This window comes from Coregonus clupeaformis, chromosome 23 (assembly GCF_020615455.1).
Source record: "Coregonus clupeaformis isolate EN_2021a chromosome 23, ASM2061545v1, whole genome shotgun sequence".
Taxonomy (NCBI): Eukaryota; Metazoa; Chordata; class Actinopteri; order Salmoniformes; family Salmonidae; genus Coregonus; species Coregonus clupeaformis.
Genome location: NC_059214.1, coordinates 21,032,448 through 21,051,488, shown reverse-complemented (window position 1 = coordinate 21,051,488; position 19,041 = coordinate 21,032,448). Strand labels below are relative to the sequence as shown.

General features: G+C 40.1%; 2 protein-coding genes across 2 annotated transcripts in view; both read right to left on the bottom strand.

Annotated features, from left to right (window-relative positions):
• Positions 1-5,479: 5,479 nt before the first annotated feature.
• LOC121536261 (transcription factor Sp5-like) lies at positions 5,480-7,736 on the bottom strand. The gene is made up of 2 exons (XM_041843526.2): positions 7,415-7,736; positions 5,480-7,009 (listed from the first exon to the last, which is right to left on the bottom strand). The coding sequence occupies exons 1-2, from the start codon at positions 7,463-7,465 to the stop codon at positions 5,936-5,938; spliced, it is 1,125 nt and encodes a 374-aa protein (XP_041699460.1). The 5' UTR covers positions 7,466-7,736; the 3' UTR covers positions 5,480-5,935.
• Positions 7,737-11,809: 4,073 nt separating this feature from the next.
• myo3b (myosin IIIB) overlaps positions 11,810-19,041 on the bottom strand; it is a 115,228-nt gene continuing 107,996 nt past the window's right edge. The window contains exon 38 of the mRNA XM_041844349.1: positions 11,810-12,397. The gene's annotated coding sequence lies outside the window, so the exon portion shown is untranslated. The remainder of the gene's footprint in view (positions 12,398-19,041) is intronic.

The following is a 19,041-nucleotide window of genomic DNA, read 5'->3' as shown; positions in this document are numbered from 1 at the left end:
TTCTTAATGCATTTGAGCCAATCAGTTGTGTTGTGACAAGGTAGGGGTGGTATACAGAAAACCATCAAGCGCTATGATGAAACTGGCTCTCATGAGGACCGCCACAGGAAAAGAAGACAGAGAGTTACCTCTGTTGCAGAGGATAAGTTCATTAGAGTTAACTGCACCTCAGAGTGCAGCCCAAATAAATGCTGTTTAGAGTTCAAGTAACAGACACATTTCAACATCAACTGTTCAGAGGAGACTGCGTGAATCAGGCCTTCATGGTCGGATTGCTGCAAAGAAACCACTACTAAAGGACACCAATAAGAAGAAGATACTTGCTTGGGCCAAGAAACACGAGCAATGGACATTAGACTGGTGGAAATCTGTCCTTTGGTCTGATGATTCCAAATTTGAGATATTTGGTTCCAACCTTTGTCTTTGTGAGACGCAGAGTAGGTGAGCGGATGATCTCTGGATGTGTGGTTCCCAACGTGAAGCATGGAGGAGGAGGTGTGATGGTGTGGGGGTGCTTTGCTGGTGACACTGTCAGTGATTTATTTAGAATTCAAGGCACACTTAACCATCATGGCTACCACAGCATTCTGCAGCAAAACGCCATCCCATCTGGTTTGCGCTTAGTGGGACTATAATTTGTTTTTCAACAGGACAATGACCCAAAACACACCTCCAGGCAAAGTAAGGACTATTAGACCAAGAAGAAGAGTGATGGAGTGCTGCATCAGATGATCTGGCCTCCACAATCACCCGACTTCAACCCAACTGAGATGGTTTGGGATGAGTTGGACCGCAGAGTGAAGGAAAAGCAGCCAACAAGTGCCCAGCATATCTGGGAACTCCTTCAAGACTGTTGGAAAAGCATTCCTCATGAAGCTGGTTGAGAGAATGCCAAGAGTGTGCAAAGCTGTCATCAAGGCAAGTATTGGACGTTAATAACTCTATGGACAACCAGACAGATCTACAGTGGGGAGAACAAGTATTTGATACACTGCCGATTTTGCAGGTTTTCCTACTTACAAAGCATGTAGAGGTCTGTAATTTTTATCATAGGTACACTTCAACTGTGAGAGACGGAATCTAAAACAAATATCCAGAAAATCACATTGTATGATTTTTAAGTAATTAATTTGCATTTTATTGCATGACATAAGTATTTGATACATCAGAAAAGCAGAACTTAATATTTGGTACAGAAACCTTTGTTTGCAATTACAGAGATCATACGTTTCCTGTAGGTCTTGACCAGGTTTGCACACACTGCAGCAGGGATTTTGGCCCACTCCTCCATACAGACCTTCTCCAGATCCTTCAGGTTTCGGGGCTGTCGCTGGGCAATATGGACTTTCAGCTCCCTCCAAAGATTTTCTATTGGGTTCAGGTCTGGAGACTGGCTAGGCCATTCCAGGACCTTGAGATGCTTCTTACAGAGCCATTCCTTAGTTGCCCTGGCTGTGTGTTTCGGGTCGTTGTCATGCTGGAAGACCCAGCCACGACCCATCTTCAATGCTCTTACTGAGGGAAGGAGGTTGATGGCCAAGATCTCACAATACATGGCCCCATCCATTCTCCCCTCAATACGGTGCAGTCGTCCTGCCCTTTGCAGAAAAGCATCCCCAAAGAATGATGTTTCCACCTCCATGCTTCACGGTTGGGATGGTGTTGTTGGGGTTGTACTCATCCTTCTTCTTCCTCCAAACACGGCGAGTGGAGTTTAGACCAAAAAGCTCTATTTTTGTCTCATCAGACCACATGACCTTCTCCCATTCCTCCTCTGGATCATCCAGATGGTCATTGGCTAACTTCAGACGGGCCTGGACATGCGCTGGCTTGAGCAGGGGGACCTTGCGTGCGCTGCAGGATTTTAATCCATGGCGGCGTAGTGTGTTACTAATGGTTTTCTTTGAGACTGTGGTCCCAGCTCTCTTCAGGTCATTGACCAGGTCCTGCCGTGTAGTTCTGGGTTGATCCCTCACCTTCCTCATGATCATTGATGCCCCACGAGGTGAGATCTTGCATGAGCCACACACTGAGGGTGATTGACCATCATCTTGAACTTCTTCCATTTTCTAATATTTGCACCAACAGTTGTTGCCTTCTCACCAAGCTGCTTGCCTATTGTCCTGTAGCCCATCCCAGCCTTGTGCAGGTCTACAATTTTATCCCTGATGTCCTTACACAGCTCTCTGGTCTTGGCCATTGTGGAGAGGTTGGAGTCTGTTTGATTGAGTGTGTGGACAGGTGTCTTTTATACAGGTAACGAGTTCAAACATGTGCAGTTAATACAGGTAATGAGTGGAGAACAGGAGGGCTTCTTAAAGAAAAACGAACAGGTCTGTGAGAGCCGGAATTCTTACTGGTTGGTAGGTGATAAAATACTTATGTCATGCAATAAAATTAATTAATTACTTAAAAATAATACAATGTGATTTTCTGGATTTTTGTTTTAGATTCCGTCTCTCACAGTTGAAGTGTACCTATGATAAAAATGACAGACCTCTACATGCTTTGTAAGTAGGAAAACCTGCAAAATCGGCAGTGTATCAAATACTTGTTCTCCCCACTGTATATCAATAGTCTATTCTAACAATACAACTGAAATTACTGGAGTGAGTAGGCTTTGTATTTACAGCCACACTGTAAAAAAAAACACCCAGAAACCTAGTTTATCAGGAAGATTGGAATGCTGTGAACCAAGAGGTTGTGAGTTCAAATCCCAGGTGAGGACATGTTGAATATGAATTACTGTGTAAATAAACAAGCACAATGTAATCATGTATGTCAACGTGTGTCAAATATGTAAGTTAAAAATAATGTATGTTAAAAGCACTGTGTGTGCGTAACTAGTACCACAACCTTTTGTTTTTTAGTTAAGATAGCCAAATAATAATTTCTAGTTGAATAAACATATGAGACAATTTGAGCAAACACATAATTTTAAGTTGCCTGCGTTTTCTCATGTTGGAGCTAAGTTTGGGCCAACTAAAAATGTAAAGTTTTTTTTTTTTTTGTCATTTAGCAGACACTCTTATCCAGAGTGACTTACAGGAGCAATTAGGGTTAAGTGCCTTGCTCAAGGGCACATCAACAGATTTTTCACCTAGTCGGCCCGGGGATTAGAACCAGCGACCTTTCGGTTACTGGCACAACGCTCTTAACCACTAAGCTACCTGCCGCCCCAAATCAAATCAAATCAATGTATAAAGCCCTTTTTACATCAGCAGATGTCACAAAGTGCTTATACAGAAACCCAACCTAAAACCCCAGCCTAAAACCAGTTACGTAATAATATTTAGTTGAAACAACTAGATCTTAATTTTTTACAGTGCATGCATGCATGTCCCAACAAATATATCTTTATTTTTTTTTACAGTGCATGCATTTATACCCCAACAATCTATATAATTCCACAGTTATTATAATTATGGCTATCTTGGACATTTAAAGCCAATCAGTAGCTAACAAAGCCTTTGTCTGCTATTAGGAGACTCCATGGATGTTTTCAACGCATCCCTAGAAGTCATTGCTTCATAATAGGATAATGAAATTTGGATCAAGACTTAAAAGTTCAAATGGTGAAGACTCCTTTCAATGATCTCCCCTGATGTATTTGGTTCACAATACCCCCTCCTCTTCCCTCCCCTCTTTTGTGTGATGAATGTACTGTAGATGACTATTGTTCGTCCGTGGAATGTGGAGAAGTCCTGTGGGAAAACTGGATGAAGCACTCAATCTCATTAAGTGTTTAGATATGAATTTTCTCAAGTACTGAGTTCTAAGGGCCCTATTCAATCAAACTCTGGGTTACTGGGTCTCAGGCATAGGCCAAGTTGAAAAACCTCAACATGCTTGTGGCGCAAGAATACCCATTTGCATTCATGTGTCCAACATTTCAATGTTTACAGCATGATATAAATATAAACTTATTTAGACTGCATATTATTTCAAACATGCTCTGTAGCTGCAGGTAAAAGGCTGGCTGTTTTAACTGATCCCAAAACGTGGTCACTGCATTGGTTTCAGTAGGGCCTCAGTTCTAGCCCGGAGTTCATATGACAGAGGTCCAACATGGCTCTGAGAGTTTTTTCTGATATTTCAAGGTTTATGGCTTGGAGCTGTGCTTCACTGTACTCAGAGGAGCCCTGAAATGGCTCCTGATTTTTTGGGACAATATTTTTGATTGTTTAGTGATACAGTACCTAAAGTATAATCAATGCATTACTTTAGTTTCAATTTTGAACTTAAATATATGTGAGACTTCCAAGTAAACTAGATGTATTTCTCTAAAGAAATCTACAGCAGAAAAAAAGCCTCAAGAACAATATGGTGCTCATAACACTTCCATTTAAATATAAAAATCCTCAAAGGCTGTAAAATGGCACTCCATTTCAATATAATCTCTATTGTAGCCCAAGAATATACGGACAATATACTGACTCCATTTACTCCACAGACAAATGTTTGCATTGTATATTGTATTGTATGGTTATTTCACACAGTGTTTCTCATATCCTGGATCGGGAACAACTGTTGGATCACAGTCAATTCCTACTGGGTCTCAGGAAAAGCACTGGTCTTGGGCAATAATTAAACTGTTCATCTGGAGGGTCACAGGAAATGTAAAGCTTTAGGTGACATTTTTGAAGCATTTTTTTCTTGTCATAACAGTCACAAGAAGAAGTTAGCTGGCTGTCTAAAATAGCTCATATGTGCTGAAAGCCATCAATGTTGTTGAATACAATGATGTTTATTATATCATAACAATTAAACATACATACACTAACTTTTCATTTTAGTTGTAGTTGGACACCTTATCTGCAAAGATAATGTGATTCTACCTGATAGGTGCTGACATGACCATGTAGGCTGAGGCACATTACTGTACGTGTTGTCTATGACCGGTTTCATTATCACAAATAATAACTTAAGAGAACCTTTGGTTTTACAAGCTCTGTGTGCCAACATCACTGATCAAGGTCAGGATAAAATCCTTAGGCAGGTCAACTTCATTTTTTCTTGAGTTTGAAAACCATATTTGCCTAAATGAATCTTCTACATTTCATTAGCGTGGTTTTCTATGTTACTTGAAATGGATAATTTTATATTCCTTCAAATGATGCTAGTGGATGTCTATGCTAAAATTCCATATTCACTATTTTATCATTGGTTTGGCCAACTTCTCAGTTACAGTTATGGCATACAACTTTTTCGTATTATTAATACATTCTCAGTCTAAGCAGCAGCAATGGGTGAATGGTCCGGACTATGGTAAACTGATGTGGATCAAAGCGCAAGTCCTTACACAGGTAACTGCATAGCATGTGTAGCAATATAAAGTTTGGTTAGCTATAAATATCTTTGTCTGTCATGACTACAACACAAAGCATATTGAAACAGTTGAGAAGTTGTAGGATATATATATATATATATATATATATATATTTCTTTCAGATAATATGTTATGAAAAATTAAATGAGACATTTGTATATTTTTTATTCTCACACAGTATTTGGGTCATATCAACAATAGCATATCTTTTCAAGAGCATGCTAAAACACCCACATGGAGTGAAAACGAACACTTTCATTCAACAAAAGCTATTAAATATTATTTACAAGAAAGTTAAATCTTCCACCGAAGACAATGATCCAAACACAAGCTGAAACTTGTCTTTCTTAATATGGTATATAGACAATGAACACTAGCCCATGGGGTATTAAAGTATGTTTTCCAGGATCCCAAGATAACTTTGAGACAGGTGTCATATATACAACAACAAAAAATCCTAAACTGAAATGATAGAGAAATAGTTTTTCAGTATGTAAGAAAAAACTAAGTAATCAAAAATAATATGTCACTTTGTACTTCAACTAAGTAAAGGACTTATATTGCACTATCTTGATGATGATATCAAATTGACTCTAATGTAGGCTACTACATGTTCCTGATATCTTCCCTTTTCACTTGATGATCAAATGTCTTCTCATGACACTTGGTTTTTTTGTTCTGGTGAGTTTTGACATGTTTAGCCAAATGGTCACTCCTCATGAACCTCTTGCAACAGTCAGGACAAACAAAGCGCTTCTCTCCAGTATGAGTCCTCAGGTGTCTCTGCAGCTCATCAGACCTGGTGAAACTCTTGCCACAGAAAAGCCAGTTACATACAAATGGACGCTCTCCCGAGTGCCACCTCAGGTGCGCTTTGAGATGGGAAGTTTTGCCATAAACCTTCCCGCACCCTGGTATGTGACAGATGTGTTGCTTTTTCTTGCCGGGCTCATCGTTTGAGGTGGAGGACTGACAGTTTGGACACCTACATCTCCGACATCTTCGGGCTGTTGCGAGGGGGGACTTGGTGTGAAGGAGGGCAGCGATTTGAGTCTGATACTGCGCAAAGTCTGTATGCCCCATCACCAAGCCCCTCTGCAGTTGGAAACGGTGGTGGCCAAGGGATTGAGTGGTGATTGAGTGGTGATGACTGACGTGATTTCCCTGTTGGAGACTCCACCACGGAATATCCTCCCCTGGGCTAGGGGACAACTGCCTCTGTTGCTGATGCACAAGGCCAGAGTGTCCCGTAACGAAACCTGGCATGGCAGTTGGCGCTGCATAAGATACAGCAGGGACGTAGGTGGGTGGGCAGGAGGACTGTAACGACTGCATGGAGCACGGTAACATATTCACTGGAGAAAAGTCATAGGGATATGAGGGATCCGCTGGAGGGGTGAGAGGGAGCTCGTGGTGGGAAGTAAATGAGCTTTGGATGTGGAGCTGGGCTTTAGATGATAGTCCAAAAGTAGAATTGCTAGAGAGAGTACTTTGAGGATTCCCCTCGTTACTCCAAGGATGAAAAATTCGCGACGGCGAGCCTAAAGTAGTGTCATAAGGAACCTGGAGGAAATCTGCCGGACTTGATCCGTGGTGGTGTCCGATCCGGTTGCAAGTGGCAGCTAAGAGCGCCAGTGGAGAGTGTTTACAGTTTTCTGGAGAAGAGTTAGGAGTGCGGTCCTGCATATAAGTAAAACAAATAATGATTAATTATGTGTTGACTTTGCTCTAAACCAGAGTTGTAACTGTATTGGGTGGGAAAATGGACACTCCGGCAATTAAAACGACATTGATTTGCCTAATATTAGTTTTAATACACTCTCACTCCAGCAAAGATGACTACACTACAAAAAGAGTTGTAACATAATCATTCAAGCCGTTATTATTCAGTAAATCAAACAGCCATATTTTAGTTATTATACAGCATGTTTTTATAGATGAACCAGGTTAAAATGCGCATTATGCGCACACGCGTAATAACTCACAATACACGCGGTCTAAACAATTTTTTTAACTACCGTATACATACAGTCATATTTTGAGAAGGACAAATAAAACCACGAAAGCCAAAAGTTTTGAACAAACCTGAAGAAAAGCCTGGATTGTTTCATTCCGCAGTAGAGCCACTGCTGCCATGGTAAACGTCCTCTTTCTTCGTGTTAAAAACAGATCACAATAATAAAACTAATTGAGATAAATGTAATACCGTAGAAAAATGTCTTGACGTGGTAAAGTCTTCACTCTCAATACTTCCTCTCCTCGAGATATCCTTGGACTATCTGGAGAGTGAGGGATCACTTCTTAGAATTTGATAAGGACTTTGGTGGGCCGCCAGCCAGTCAGAAATAAGATTTATTACTTTGAAGTTTGCCGCTGCCCAATCATCAAAGAATAGCGGCTCTATGAGAGGGGAAAGCAAATCCTTTGAATCCACAAAGCTCCTATGGTGTGTTTGTTGGTCTGGATAAAAGAGCTGATTATTAGGGGGGATGGGGAGGGAGGAGATAAAGGCGGGACAATTAATGAAGTAATCACTATGTGGGAAATGTATATACACAAATAATTGGATTTTCTTGATCAAAGACCCCCATGCCGCCTGGAGACCCCCGTATTGGATGCTGTAGTCATCTGATCCTCTTTTTGTAATTAAGGATTTGTAGCACAACCCTATGTGACAATGTAACATTGTTATCTCTTGAGATCTCCTGGCGCATAGCTGTTTGATAACTTCAAGAGGTGTAACTAATGAGAGCAAATCAAGTCTCAACATAAAGTTAATGTCGTTTGGGATACATTTAACATTTTTCAAAATATAAATAAAACAAGTATGATGTTGATAACGTGTTTCCATGGAACTAAAATGCTCCTGATAGTTTATTAACCAGCAAATATCAACTGGCAGACTACTGTAAAACATGACTTGGAACAAGATTACAGTTTATACCCTGGCCTGCTTACAGGCATGTCAATGTCAATATCATCAATTCACTTCTTTCATTCTTTGATAGTTAACCCCAAAAGCCCATAGTGGTGTCATTTGCGTTCTAGTGCGTAAAGTTACTTTTACGCAGTAGTGGCAAAATTGGCTATCGGATAAATTGAAAGCGATAGCCTAACAACTTTTTTTTAACCTTTATTTAACTAGGCAAGTCAGTTAAGAACAATTCTTATTTACAATGACGGCCTACCCGGACGACGCTGACCCAATTATGCGCTGCCCTATGGGACTCCTAATCACGGTCGGATTGTGATACAGCCTGGATTCGAAGCTGTAGTGACGCCTCCTGCGCTGAGATGCAGTGCCTTAGACCGCTGCGCCACTCGGGAACTACAACCCATAGGCTACTTGCAGTAACTAACTGCAACTGTTGTAGCACTTTATTTATGTAACTACCAGAGTATTGCTGCATGATTAACCATAACCTATTTAGATAGCCCTCAATTGATCCAGATGTCAAAAGTGGCAGATAGAGAGGGTGATGTCTCTATTGTGTGTTTCCTAAAAAGTTGTGCCAGTGCGAGAGGCCTGGGAAGGAAGGAGGAGTTCCCATCCGCAAGAAAGAGGAAACAATTTTGAAACCCCCTGCCGCATCTCTGCCTTGAGCTTGTTGGGCTTTGATGGCCAAGGACCAACCTGGTCTCAGATCATTATGTATTATTCTGTACGTAAATCCTAGACACTGAACAAAAATATAAAGTGTTGGTCCCATATTTCATGAGCTGAAATAAAAGATCCCAGAAATTTCCCATACGCACAAAAAGCTTATTCCTCTCAAATTTTGTGCACAAATTTGTATACATCCCTGTTAGTAAGCATTTCTCCTAGGCCAAGATAATCCATCCACTTGACATGTGTGGCATATCAAGAAGCTGATTAAACAGCATAATCATTACACAGGTGCACATTGTGCTGGGGACAATAAAACGGCACTCTAAAATGTGCAGTTTTGTCACACAACACAATGCCACAGATGTCTCAAGTTTTGAGGGAGCGTGCAATTGACATGCTGACTGCAGGAATGTCCACCAGAGCTGTTGCCAGATAATTTAATGTTACTTTCTCTACCATAAGCCACCTCCAACATCGTTTTAGAGAATTTGGCAGTACGTCCAACTGGCCTCACAACCGCAGACCACGTGTAACCACGCCAGCTCAGGACTTCCACATCCGGCTTCTTCACCTGCGGGATCATCAGACCAGCCACCCGGACAGCTGATGAAACTGTGGGTTTGCACAACCAAATAATTTCTGCACAAACTGTCAGAAACTGTATCAGGGAAGCTCATCTGCGTGCTCGTCGTCCTCACCAGGGTCTTGTCCTGACTGCAGTTTGGCATCGTAACCGACTTCAGTAGGCAAATGCTCACCTTCATTTACGTTACATTTACGATGGCCACTGGCACACTGGAGAAGTGTGCTCTTCACAGACGAATCCCGGTTACAACTGTACCGGACAGACGATGTCAACGTTGTGAACAGAGTACCCCATGGTGGTGATGGGGTTATGGTATGGGCAGGCATAAGCTACGGACAACAAACACAATTGCATTTTATCGATGGCAATTTGAATGCACAGAGATACCGTGATGAGATCCTGAGGCCCATTGTCGTGCCATTCATCCGCCACCATCACCTCATGTTTCAGTATGTACAAATTCCTGGAATTTGAAAATGTCCCAGTTCTTCCATGGCCTGCATACTCACCAGACATGTCACCCATTGAGCATGATTGGGATGCTCTGGATCGACGTGTACGACAACGTGTTCCAGTTCCCGCTAATATCCAGCAACTTTGCACAGCCATTGAAGAGGAGTAGGACAACATTCCACATGCAACAATCAACAGCCTGATCAACTCTATGCGAAGGAGATGTGTCGCGCTGCATGAGGCAAATGGTGGTCACACCAGATACTGACTGGTTTTCTGATCCAACCTTTAAAAAAAGTTATCTGTGACCTACAGATGCATATCTGTATTGCCAGTCATGTGAAATCCATAGATTAGGGGCTAATTAATTTATTTCAATTGACTGATTTCCTTATATGAACTGTAACTCAGTAAAATCTTAGAAATTGTTGCATGCTGCGTTTATATATTTTTTCAGTGTAATAGGATGTTACATTTCGTATAGTTTGTTACGAATTAGTAAAATGTGTTATATGTTACGAATTTGCGAAACGTGTTATATGTTACGAATTTGCAAAATATATGATATATTACGAATTTGCAAAAATGTATGATATGATACGATATGTTAGCTAGGCTAGGATTTAGGGGTTAGGGTTAAGTTTAGGAGTTAGGTTAAAGGGTTAAGGTTAGGGTTAGCTAAAAGGGTTAAGGTTAGGGTTAGGTGAAGTGTTAGCTAACATGGTAAGTAGTTGCAAAGTAGTTAAAAAGTAGTAAGTAGTTGAAAAGTTGCTAATTAGCTAAAATGCTAAAGTTGTCAGTGATGAGGTGTACCGGATTTACGTACAGAATAATACGAAATGCTCTGAGACCAGGTTGCAACAACAACCTCAGTGCCTTCAGAATGACAGGTGTTAGGAAACAGACTAAATAAAACAAAAAAACAAACTAATGTTTTTGTTGTTATAAAGGAATATATTTTATAATAAGAATTAATTAGAAATAATTAAACCATCTCATTAAGTAACAACACAATACCTCACTGAAAATAATTTCAAAACTTTTGTAAAACTGTTGTCTAGTCAACTTCAACTGTAAAGCAATGGACGTTTTTCTTCTATATCAACGCAGTGATCATTATCAGGCTTCCCTGCAGAAACAATCACTGTCCTCTCAAATACTTTGGAGCGGCTGATTTAGAATTAGATCTGTTCCTTTGAAGAGATTAATGTTCCCGGCCCTCTCCCACGGCTCTATACACAGTCATGGGGGAAAGGGGGAGTCCTGCTGGGCCACGCAGAAACCCCGTTTCTCTGCAAAGCCATAGGCTTGCAAGAGTGGGGCAGCTACACTGAATATCTGAAATTAGTTGAGGCCTGATGCCTAAATGAATCGTATTTACAACTATGGTCAATGAAGACCAAGATACACAACATATCAATAAGGATCTAATTTCCTATGCACATTATTGCTGCATAATATAGTGCACAGCAATCTTTATTTTCCAAGAATAATCTCACCACTAATTCACTAAACTATATGAACTACAAGAGAGACTGCCATAGGACTTGTGTCTGCTAATATAAAGTTAGAACATGGCTTGAGGAAGAGGAAGAGGAAGTGCATTATTGTTTTTATATGAATTCGATTAGTGTACTGCATTTACAACCAACAATAAGTGACTCAAATTCACATATTCATGTAGTTTGATATTCTATACAGTCTAAAAACATACATTTCTGGCATATAAATTGGCTATAACTCTGAATACATATTGTACTGTACATGTGACCTGGGTAGATGCCTGTGTGGTAGGCCTACTGGCAGTTCAAACAAAAGGCAAAGCTTTGAGTACTGTTGTGAGTATCTTTAATTTGTTTTAATCACTTTATTAGAATGGTACAAAACAATGTTGATACAAAGAAAGATAGTGAGAACATGTACATGTAAAATCAGTATGCAGCGAGTGCACCAAAAAATGCCAACCTGCATGTACTACTGGCTACAACTGATTCCACATGGGGGTGAATGACAAGTTTACAATAAACGGCTATTTGACATTATACTGTATAGAGTGGAATATTTACATATAAATAACAGCAATTCAAGCCATTCCACTAAAGGTGACTTAAGGTACATGATTTAGCATAAGTTGTATGATAAGCCATGCTATTTACACCTTTATATCAATTGAATGTTTTTGGATAAGACATCAATGAAGACTATTGATTATGGCCTTCACAATCACTTTGTTTGGGAAATTCATATTGATAATCAAAATGCAGAGATGTAAACACACAATCACTTTAATAAAATAACAGCTTTCACATCCATTTACAGGAAAATAAATAATCCATGGTCAATACAATATACAGTACAATTCGAGTCTGACAAAAATATACAGTTCTTTTTCATTGAGGTCAGGGTCAAAGAAGGCAATCTGTAAAATAAAGAGAGACCAAGTCAGTTTTCAATATGTCATACATTCCTTTTGTATTACTTTAACATAGTTGGCTTCAAGTCCAGAGAATTAAGAAACTGAAATTAAACACTGAACACCGAAATGCATTTTCAGCAGAGGATAACATGTTTCATTTCCAGGCACAATGGCTTATTCCATCTATAGAAAAAGTTTTTGCCTATTCACTTGTATTCATATGGCATGTTTCACATTTCAGTAACAAGTATTCCCCCAAAATTGCATATATGTGGAGTAAGTGAAAGTGTAGTTGCATCCGGTCTTATAACATTGAATACATTGACAGTGAGAACGGCAGCTTTGATGGAGTTGGGGGGGTAATGCCACAACATGAACCCCTTTTTAACTATTTATATTCTCTGGACAGTTGGAGAGAAAACAGGTTCCACATCTGTCTCACACAAGAGACATGAGAGAGGGAGAGAGAGGGGGGCTGAGAGGGAGAGCTAGAGAGAGGCGCTCCAGGCTACTGGATACTTGAGCTGCTATAATGGTGTCTCGTATGAGAAAACATCTGTGAATTTCCTCAGTGATCTACAACAAAGTATAACTCAGAGCAGTCACTCAGCAGACCTTTGAAGTTGCTCTCTGACAGAAAGCCGCCATTGTTCACAGCCCCCAACATAGAAGAGCTCCAACTTTGGCCTCACTAATATTCAAGATTTTCCCTGCAATGCAATACAACTCTTGTTTCTCCCCCAACCTATGAAGCAGAGGATCTCTGCATTTTCAAAAGCAAAGCAATGGCAATGTGCAGGCTGGCCCGAGGTCAAGGAAGGAGGGACAGGTCATTTCACCTACACAGCCCACCCTGTGTGTGGTAATCCTCCCACAATAATTCTCAGGGTCAAAGCCTGATCTGCCAGGAAAGATGAGAAACAGAGATATAATATCAGGAGGCAATTAGGCTGTGGGATATGCCAGCCAGGGACAAGAGCACATCTTGCAGACTAACTTACTGCATGTGAAAGTTCTCACTTCTCAGATATGAGCAGATTGACATGTGGTCAAGCCAATACAACATGTAGAAAGACTAGCTTGTATAACTTCACAATGTAGAAACATTGTGTAATGTTCTTACTTACATATATATATGTGTTATACTGTATCTTGTGTCATAAGAAGTGGACATTTATTCTTATAAAAGCCTATATTTCAACCAGTCATGTCATGGATGTATCTGATGGGAATGTGCTCTACAGTAAAATGAGGTTATTTGAAGCACCAGGTGATATGATCCTATTCCTCTTGGCGGTGGCAGAGAGACAGATTTCCCCATTTTGCCTCCAAAACTACAACAAGGCCGCAGTGATTCTCACACTGTTACCCGCCAAGCGTTTATTCTATGGCAGCTGGTCCCACCATCTGGGCGAACAGTGCAGAGGCAAAACAAAACAGGTTACACCTTTGGCCATGCCAAGTCTGCTAGTGCCCCGTTCAGTCCACAAACTGAGAGAGGCTAATCAGAATTTCATGCTCTGATTTGTCAAGCCCCATTCCAACACAAAAACTTTTTAGGTAAACACATTTGTAGGATACAGGATGAATGTTGCTTCCTTACACTGTTTTGTATACTCCATTGCTAGCTTAAAACCCATTACACTCGTGGCCTATATGGGTAGGGCTAAATGTAAATGTTTCTTACAGAAGAAATATAAAAATCATATGCATAACCATGGTTGCAATTAAAAGGGAAAAGTCTGGAGATTATGGGAAAATTATTAGACTAAAGGTGAGGACACAACAGCTCACCTGACACAAGATTGATTCCAAACATTACACTGTTGATTTTATGTGCATTTTACATTTACTGTACTTTTCACCGCATTTGTTGATAACGAAAAGTGAAAATCTAGATACTTTCAGTAACATGATAAGAATAGTCTTGGAAAATGTGGGGTAGGTGCAACATAAGACAAAAAAATTACAAGGGTTTGAGTGAGAGGACTAACTGGGGTTTCCAAGTGGCCACACACCTCTCCAAAGTGTGCACATTTCCTAAGTAATTGCAATACACTTTTATGACTCAAAGAAGAGTCTTCAACTATAAGGTGTTTTTTGGGGGGTTCTCCTAGCTGTGCTGTTGAGGAACTAGAGAAAGCACACTTGTGGTTGTTTTGTTTTGAACAGCCCTGCATCCCTGCCTTTACACAATTACTGTTGTTGTTTATGCAATCCAGAAACGGTCCATTATAAACCGCAATCTGGGTCAGGTGGGCATAATTTGAAAGCTTGTTCTATTGCCAACATGACTAGCTAAATTATAAAATACGATTTTACAGTGTTAGGCTTTCACAAGGCAATTCAGAGACGCAGATTTTGGTGCACATAGAATGGAGTCATGACACAATACAACAAACATAGGCTCATTCTGTTCAGGACAACCCAGGGTATAATGCCATGTCATCTTGTAACTGTACATCAAACATAATGATCATAAACGTTGACACTGTATATTACATTAGTTTTATGATATGGAAATGTGAAGTGCACGTTTGGACTCACGTGTGTTTGTATTGCTTCTATGACATCAAAGCGGTATAATCCTCAACGTCTCATTTTTTTAAATACACAGAGTCCTCAAAATTTACAGCATTTCCCCCACTCAGACAACAAAACATTTGCAAAAGTTGCCCAATTAGCGGGAGGGAAATGCGCTCAAGTTCAGAACCGTTGTCAGTCAAAACCCATACAGAGCTGTGAAGCGGAGACCCTGAGCTCTGACGTCATTTATAGCGTGTTACTGTATAGCCACTGCGTTCCAATTTAGGCGCTTATCAGTGTCCAAATCTGCCCTTTTCAAACCATATACGGGTACGAATGTAAAGGGCTACTATGTTATTGAATGGGTAAGTAACCAGAGTGCTGAATGCACGTTTCTCAAATAAAAGTATTCTGAGGAGAACCGGTCATTAGCTACCCAAATTACAGGGAAAAACTTTCCAGGAAAGGTCCTCTCTATCCCATCATGCATATATTTTCTATTCATGCAAATGTGAGCATCTCAACTGTGCATAGAATGCCCTCAACAAATTGCAGGTGTGAGGAAGCTGAAACAAAAGCCACTGTAACCCTAATGGCATCCCTTGTCATTAAGAGGCCTTTGATGTGCTTACTCAACAGACTCTTTTATCTCCTCTTCCCTCTATCGCTCTTTACTCGGTCTCCTCTCTCTCCCCGGCTCAACCAGTTTCTTTATTAATGCACTCTTTAGGGAATGTTCTTTTGCACAGAACCCTCAACACATCTGACATCTGTTTGACGTGCATGCCTGCCCATTTCTTCAATCATTAGCTTGCTAAGAGCATCCTAGAGTGAGGATTGTGAAGACTTTAACGCACCTGTTCAGCCCTCAATGCACCCCCACCCCACCAAAGTAGAAGAAAACTATATCACTAAAAAACACACAAAAAGGACAAATTAAAAGCCCTGCCATAAGCCTTTGCTTAATATATAAATGCATGATCATATTCAAATTATTACCATATGTCTACTTGGGTCCCTGCTGAAATTCTTTAATGCAAAGCTAAACATCTGTATATCAAAAGCACATCAACTTCATTAAAACAGAGTGGGTCTGCAAAGACTGCTGAAGAAACATTGATATTCAAAAACTCTCCCTTTGAACTCAAAGGATATAGAAACAGGACAATGTTGGCCTAATCGTGTTCGCTCTTTGAAGTTTGACATCACTATTAGTAAGACATCACTATTAGGTGAAAAGGTAAATGTGCCTGCTGTGGAAAATAAAAGCTTTTCATAATTTGTAAAGGCTGTAGCTCGAGATATCAGATAGGTGGTGGTAGTATGAGACTTGGTTGATTTGAATGTTTGTAGGCTGGCTGTAGGTTTAAAAAACCCACAGTGTTTGGAGCAAATAGTTAAAATGGCAAGAATAACATCAGTGGTAATGTTAACCACATTAAAGGAATCCTCTGTTGCACCAGATGCAGACAGATTTAATGAGGGGAAAACTAAAGGGAGCTGGGGTTTATGAAGAGGTATTAAACAAAACAGGTGGCAGACCTCAATCCTTTAAATGACACACACACATACACTGAGACCTGCTCTGTCTGGTTGGTGTCCACCTGTCCATCCAACACCACCACGGCTACTTTGCCCATCCATGCCATGGCAGGCATATTCTAAGCTAAGAACAAACGGTGTAACATCGTTTACCATATGACACATAATCAAGTACCCAAGGTTGTTACATCCACAGCTCACCTCCTCTCATATGCTCAGGCAGGCAATCAGCCAGGGACTTAATTTGGCAGAGAGAAAGAGGGAAAGAAACACCCACTTCCAGCACCATATGTTACCACAGTCCAACCTTGTTATTAAAACTAGTAAGCCTATTTGAAATTCCTCTCCATGGTAAAACAGGGCCAAAATAATCAAGGGAGCATGATCACACTTAATTGATTCAGTGTACTTTTAAGATGCACTACTGGGTGCTGTGGTGACCTATTTCAGCCGGTCTTCAGAGGAACAAAATATCCCCAGTAAGGGGGTAATGCACAACCAGTATTCTAATTACTGCTGGATCCGCCGCTGCACAACTGGAGGTGAAGTGCTTTTGAACTAACTGCACAATCGCCAACATCACATTATACTGAGGCCAATGATTCTTGGGGTATTCTTCTTGCAATTTCCATTTGAAATACTCTCAGCGCAGTGTTGAAATGTAAAATACTGTAAGACAATGTACCCATGTGTCTTAAATGTAAATATTTTGTTTAGGTTAAATAACTAATATCAACTATTTATTTTAATGTCACTGTTTGTGGTCAAATTACATCAGAGATTGAGTCTCAGACTTAGTACACTCTTGTACATTCCCTTAGTTTGACTTACTTCAGCCAAAGTGTCGATCTCAAAGGGCATCTCATTTATAACTTCTCTGGTAGAAGAGGTTTACAAATTGAATCAAAAAGTATGTTTTTAGCTTTGACATTAGAGGAACTAAGCAGATCTTATTGGTCCTTGAAATTTGGTCAGACAATAATATACTATTTTCTGTAGCTGCCCCTAAACAAGACTGAATTCTGACTTATTAATCACCAATAATCTTTCAATTCACTATTTACGCAGGTATGAATAACATTATTAGTACATATTACTATAGTATGTCTCACAATGTGAAAGAAAGACACAACATGTAAGCTAACTGTTTAACGTCTAGTAATCCCACAAAACCTGAATGCAACTCGATTTAGTCCTGACCCTTACGGTATGTAGTCTTCGTCTCTGATGACCACCTAAAGCTTCTGAAAACCCAAAGGAATCAGAGTAAACCCTGGACTGACTGTGGCTGGTCCTGCTATCTAAGCAGAGCTCTAATCATTTCCCCGCTGAGTACAAGGGATCTTCAGTCATACCACCCTACTCTTCCTATTAAGATCAAAATCTCAGCTTGGGCCCTGGGGTGTCAACAAAAGGCGATGCAGTAAATGATATGCAAATGGGGAAAAAAGCACTACAGATCAACTTGCCAGCCCTGCATTTCCGACACATCTTAAAAGGAAATTCCTATACTTTGGGTAAAATTCATAGTTACGACTAGCTCTGTGTCTGCTTTTAGACAGGAAATGTTTTAGAGATTCTAGTACACAGCATCTAACTATATACCACTCACTCCTTGGTATAATGATAATCATATATTGCAACCATTATTAAAGAATTCACTGCAAAATGGTCAAACAATAACATTGACTATTCACGTGATATCTCTATGCTCTCAATACAGCTTTTCAGCGAGGAGACTTGAATTGTAACACTTACTTTATTATACCACAGTGAACAGAGAATTGATTCAGTGACCATGACATTATTACTACTTTATGAACACTACACTGACTGAGGATGAAGGGCACCTGTCTTGTTCTCAGAGTCTGGTTCCATAATAATAATAATAATAATATACAAATATGCCATTTAGCAGACGCTTTTATCCAAAGCGACTTACAGTCATGTGCACATACATTTTTACGTATGGGTGGTCCCGGGGATCGAACCCACTACCCTGGCGTTACAAGCGCCATGCTCTACCAATTGAGCTACAGAGGACCACAATTTCCATGCCAGATTTCCATCTGTGCTCTACTTTGGCTCAAGCTTGCTGTTCAGGGAGTCTGGGTCTATTGTTAAATGTTCAGCGACAATGAAACTTTATAGAAAAAAATATGATTTAATGTATATTTTTCTCTGCCACTAAACAGCAGGGTGTCATTTTCATTCCACAAATGTGCATTGTCATTGACTTTTAATTTATTGATGCAACATCTGTACCATTTGTCAGAATTTTGAAAGACAAATATTTATTCTAAGAAGTCTCTTGTGTGAACCAGATAGAAAAAACAAGCCTGAAGAGGAATGAACAACACCATAACTAATCCCTACATTACTGGAGCCTATCTGCCTAAATTGAGAGGTGTGTGGGGGAAGTGGCAATGTACAAGGAACAGCTAATGTCGAACATGGTACCAGAACTATATTCAACAATCTTAACTGTGGAGTTTGTGTTAATTCAAATACACACATACAAGGGGAGCATCATTAGTCATTATTTTAAACTAATAGACATTTACTCTGATCTCTTGTTG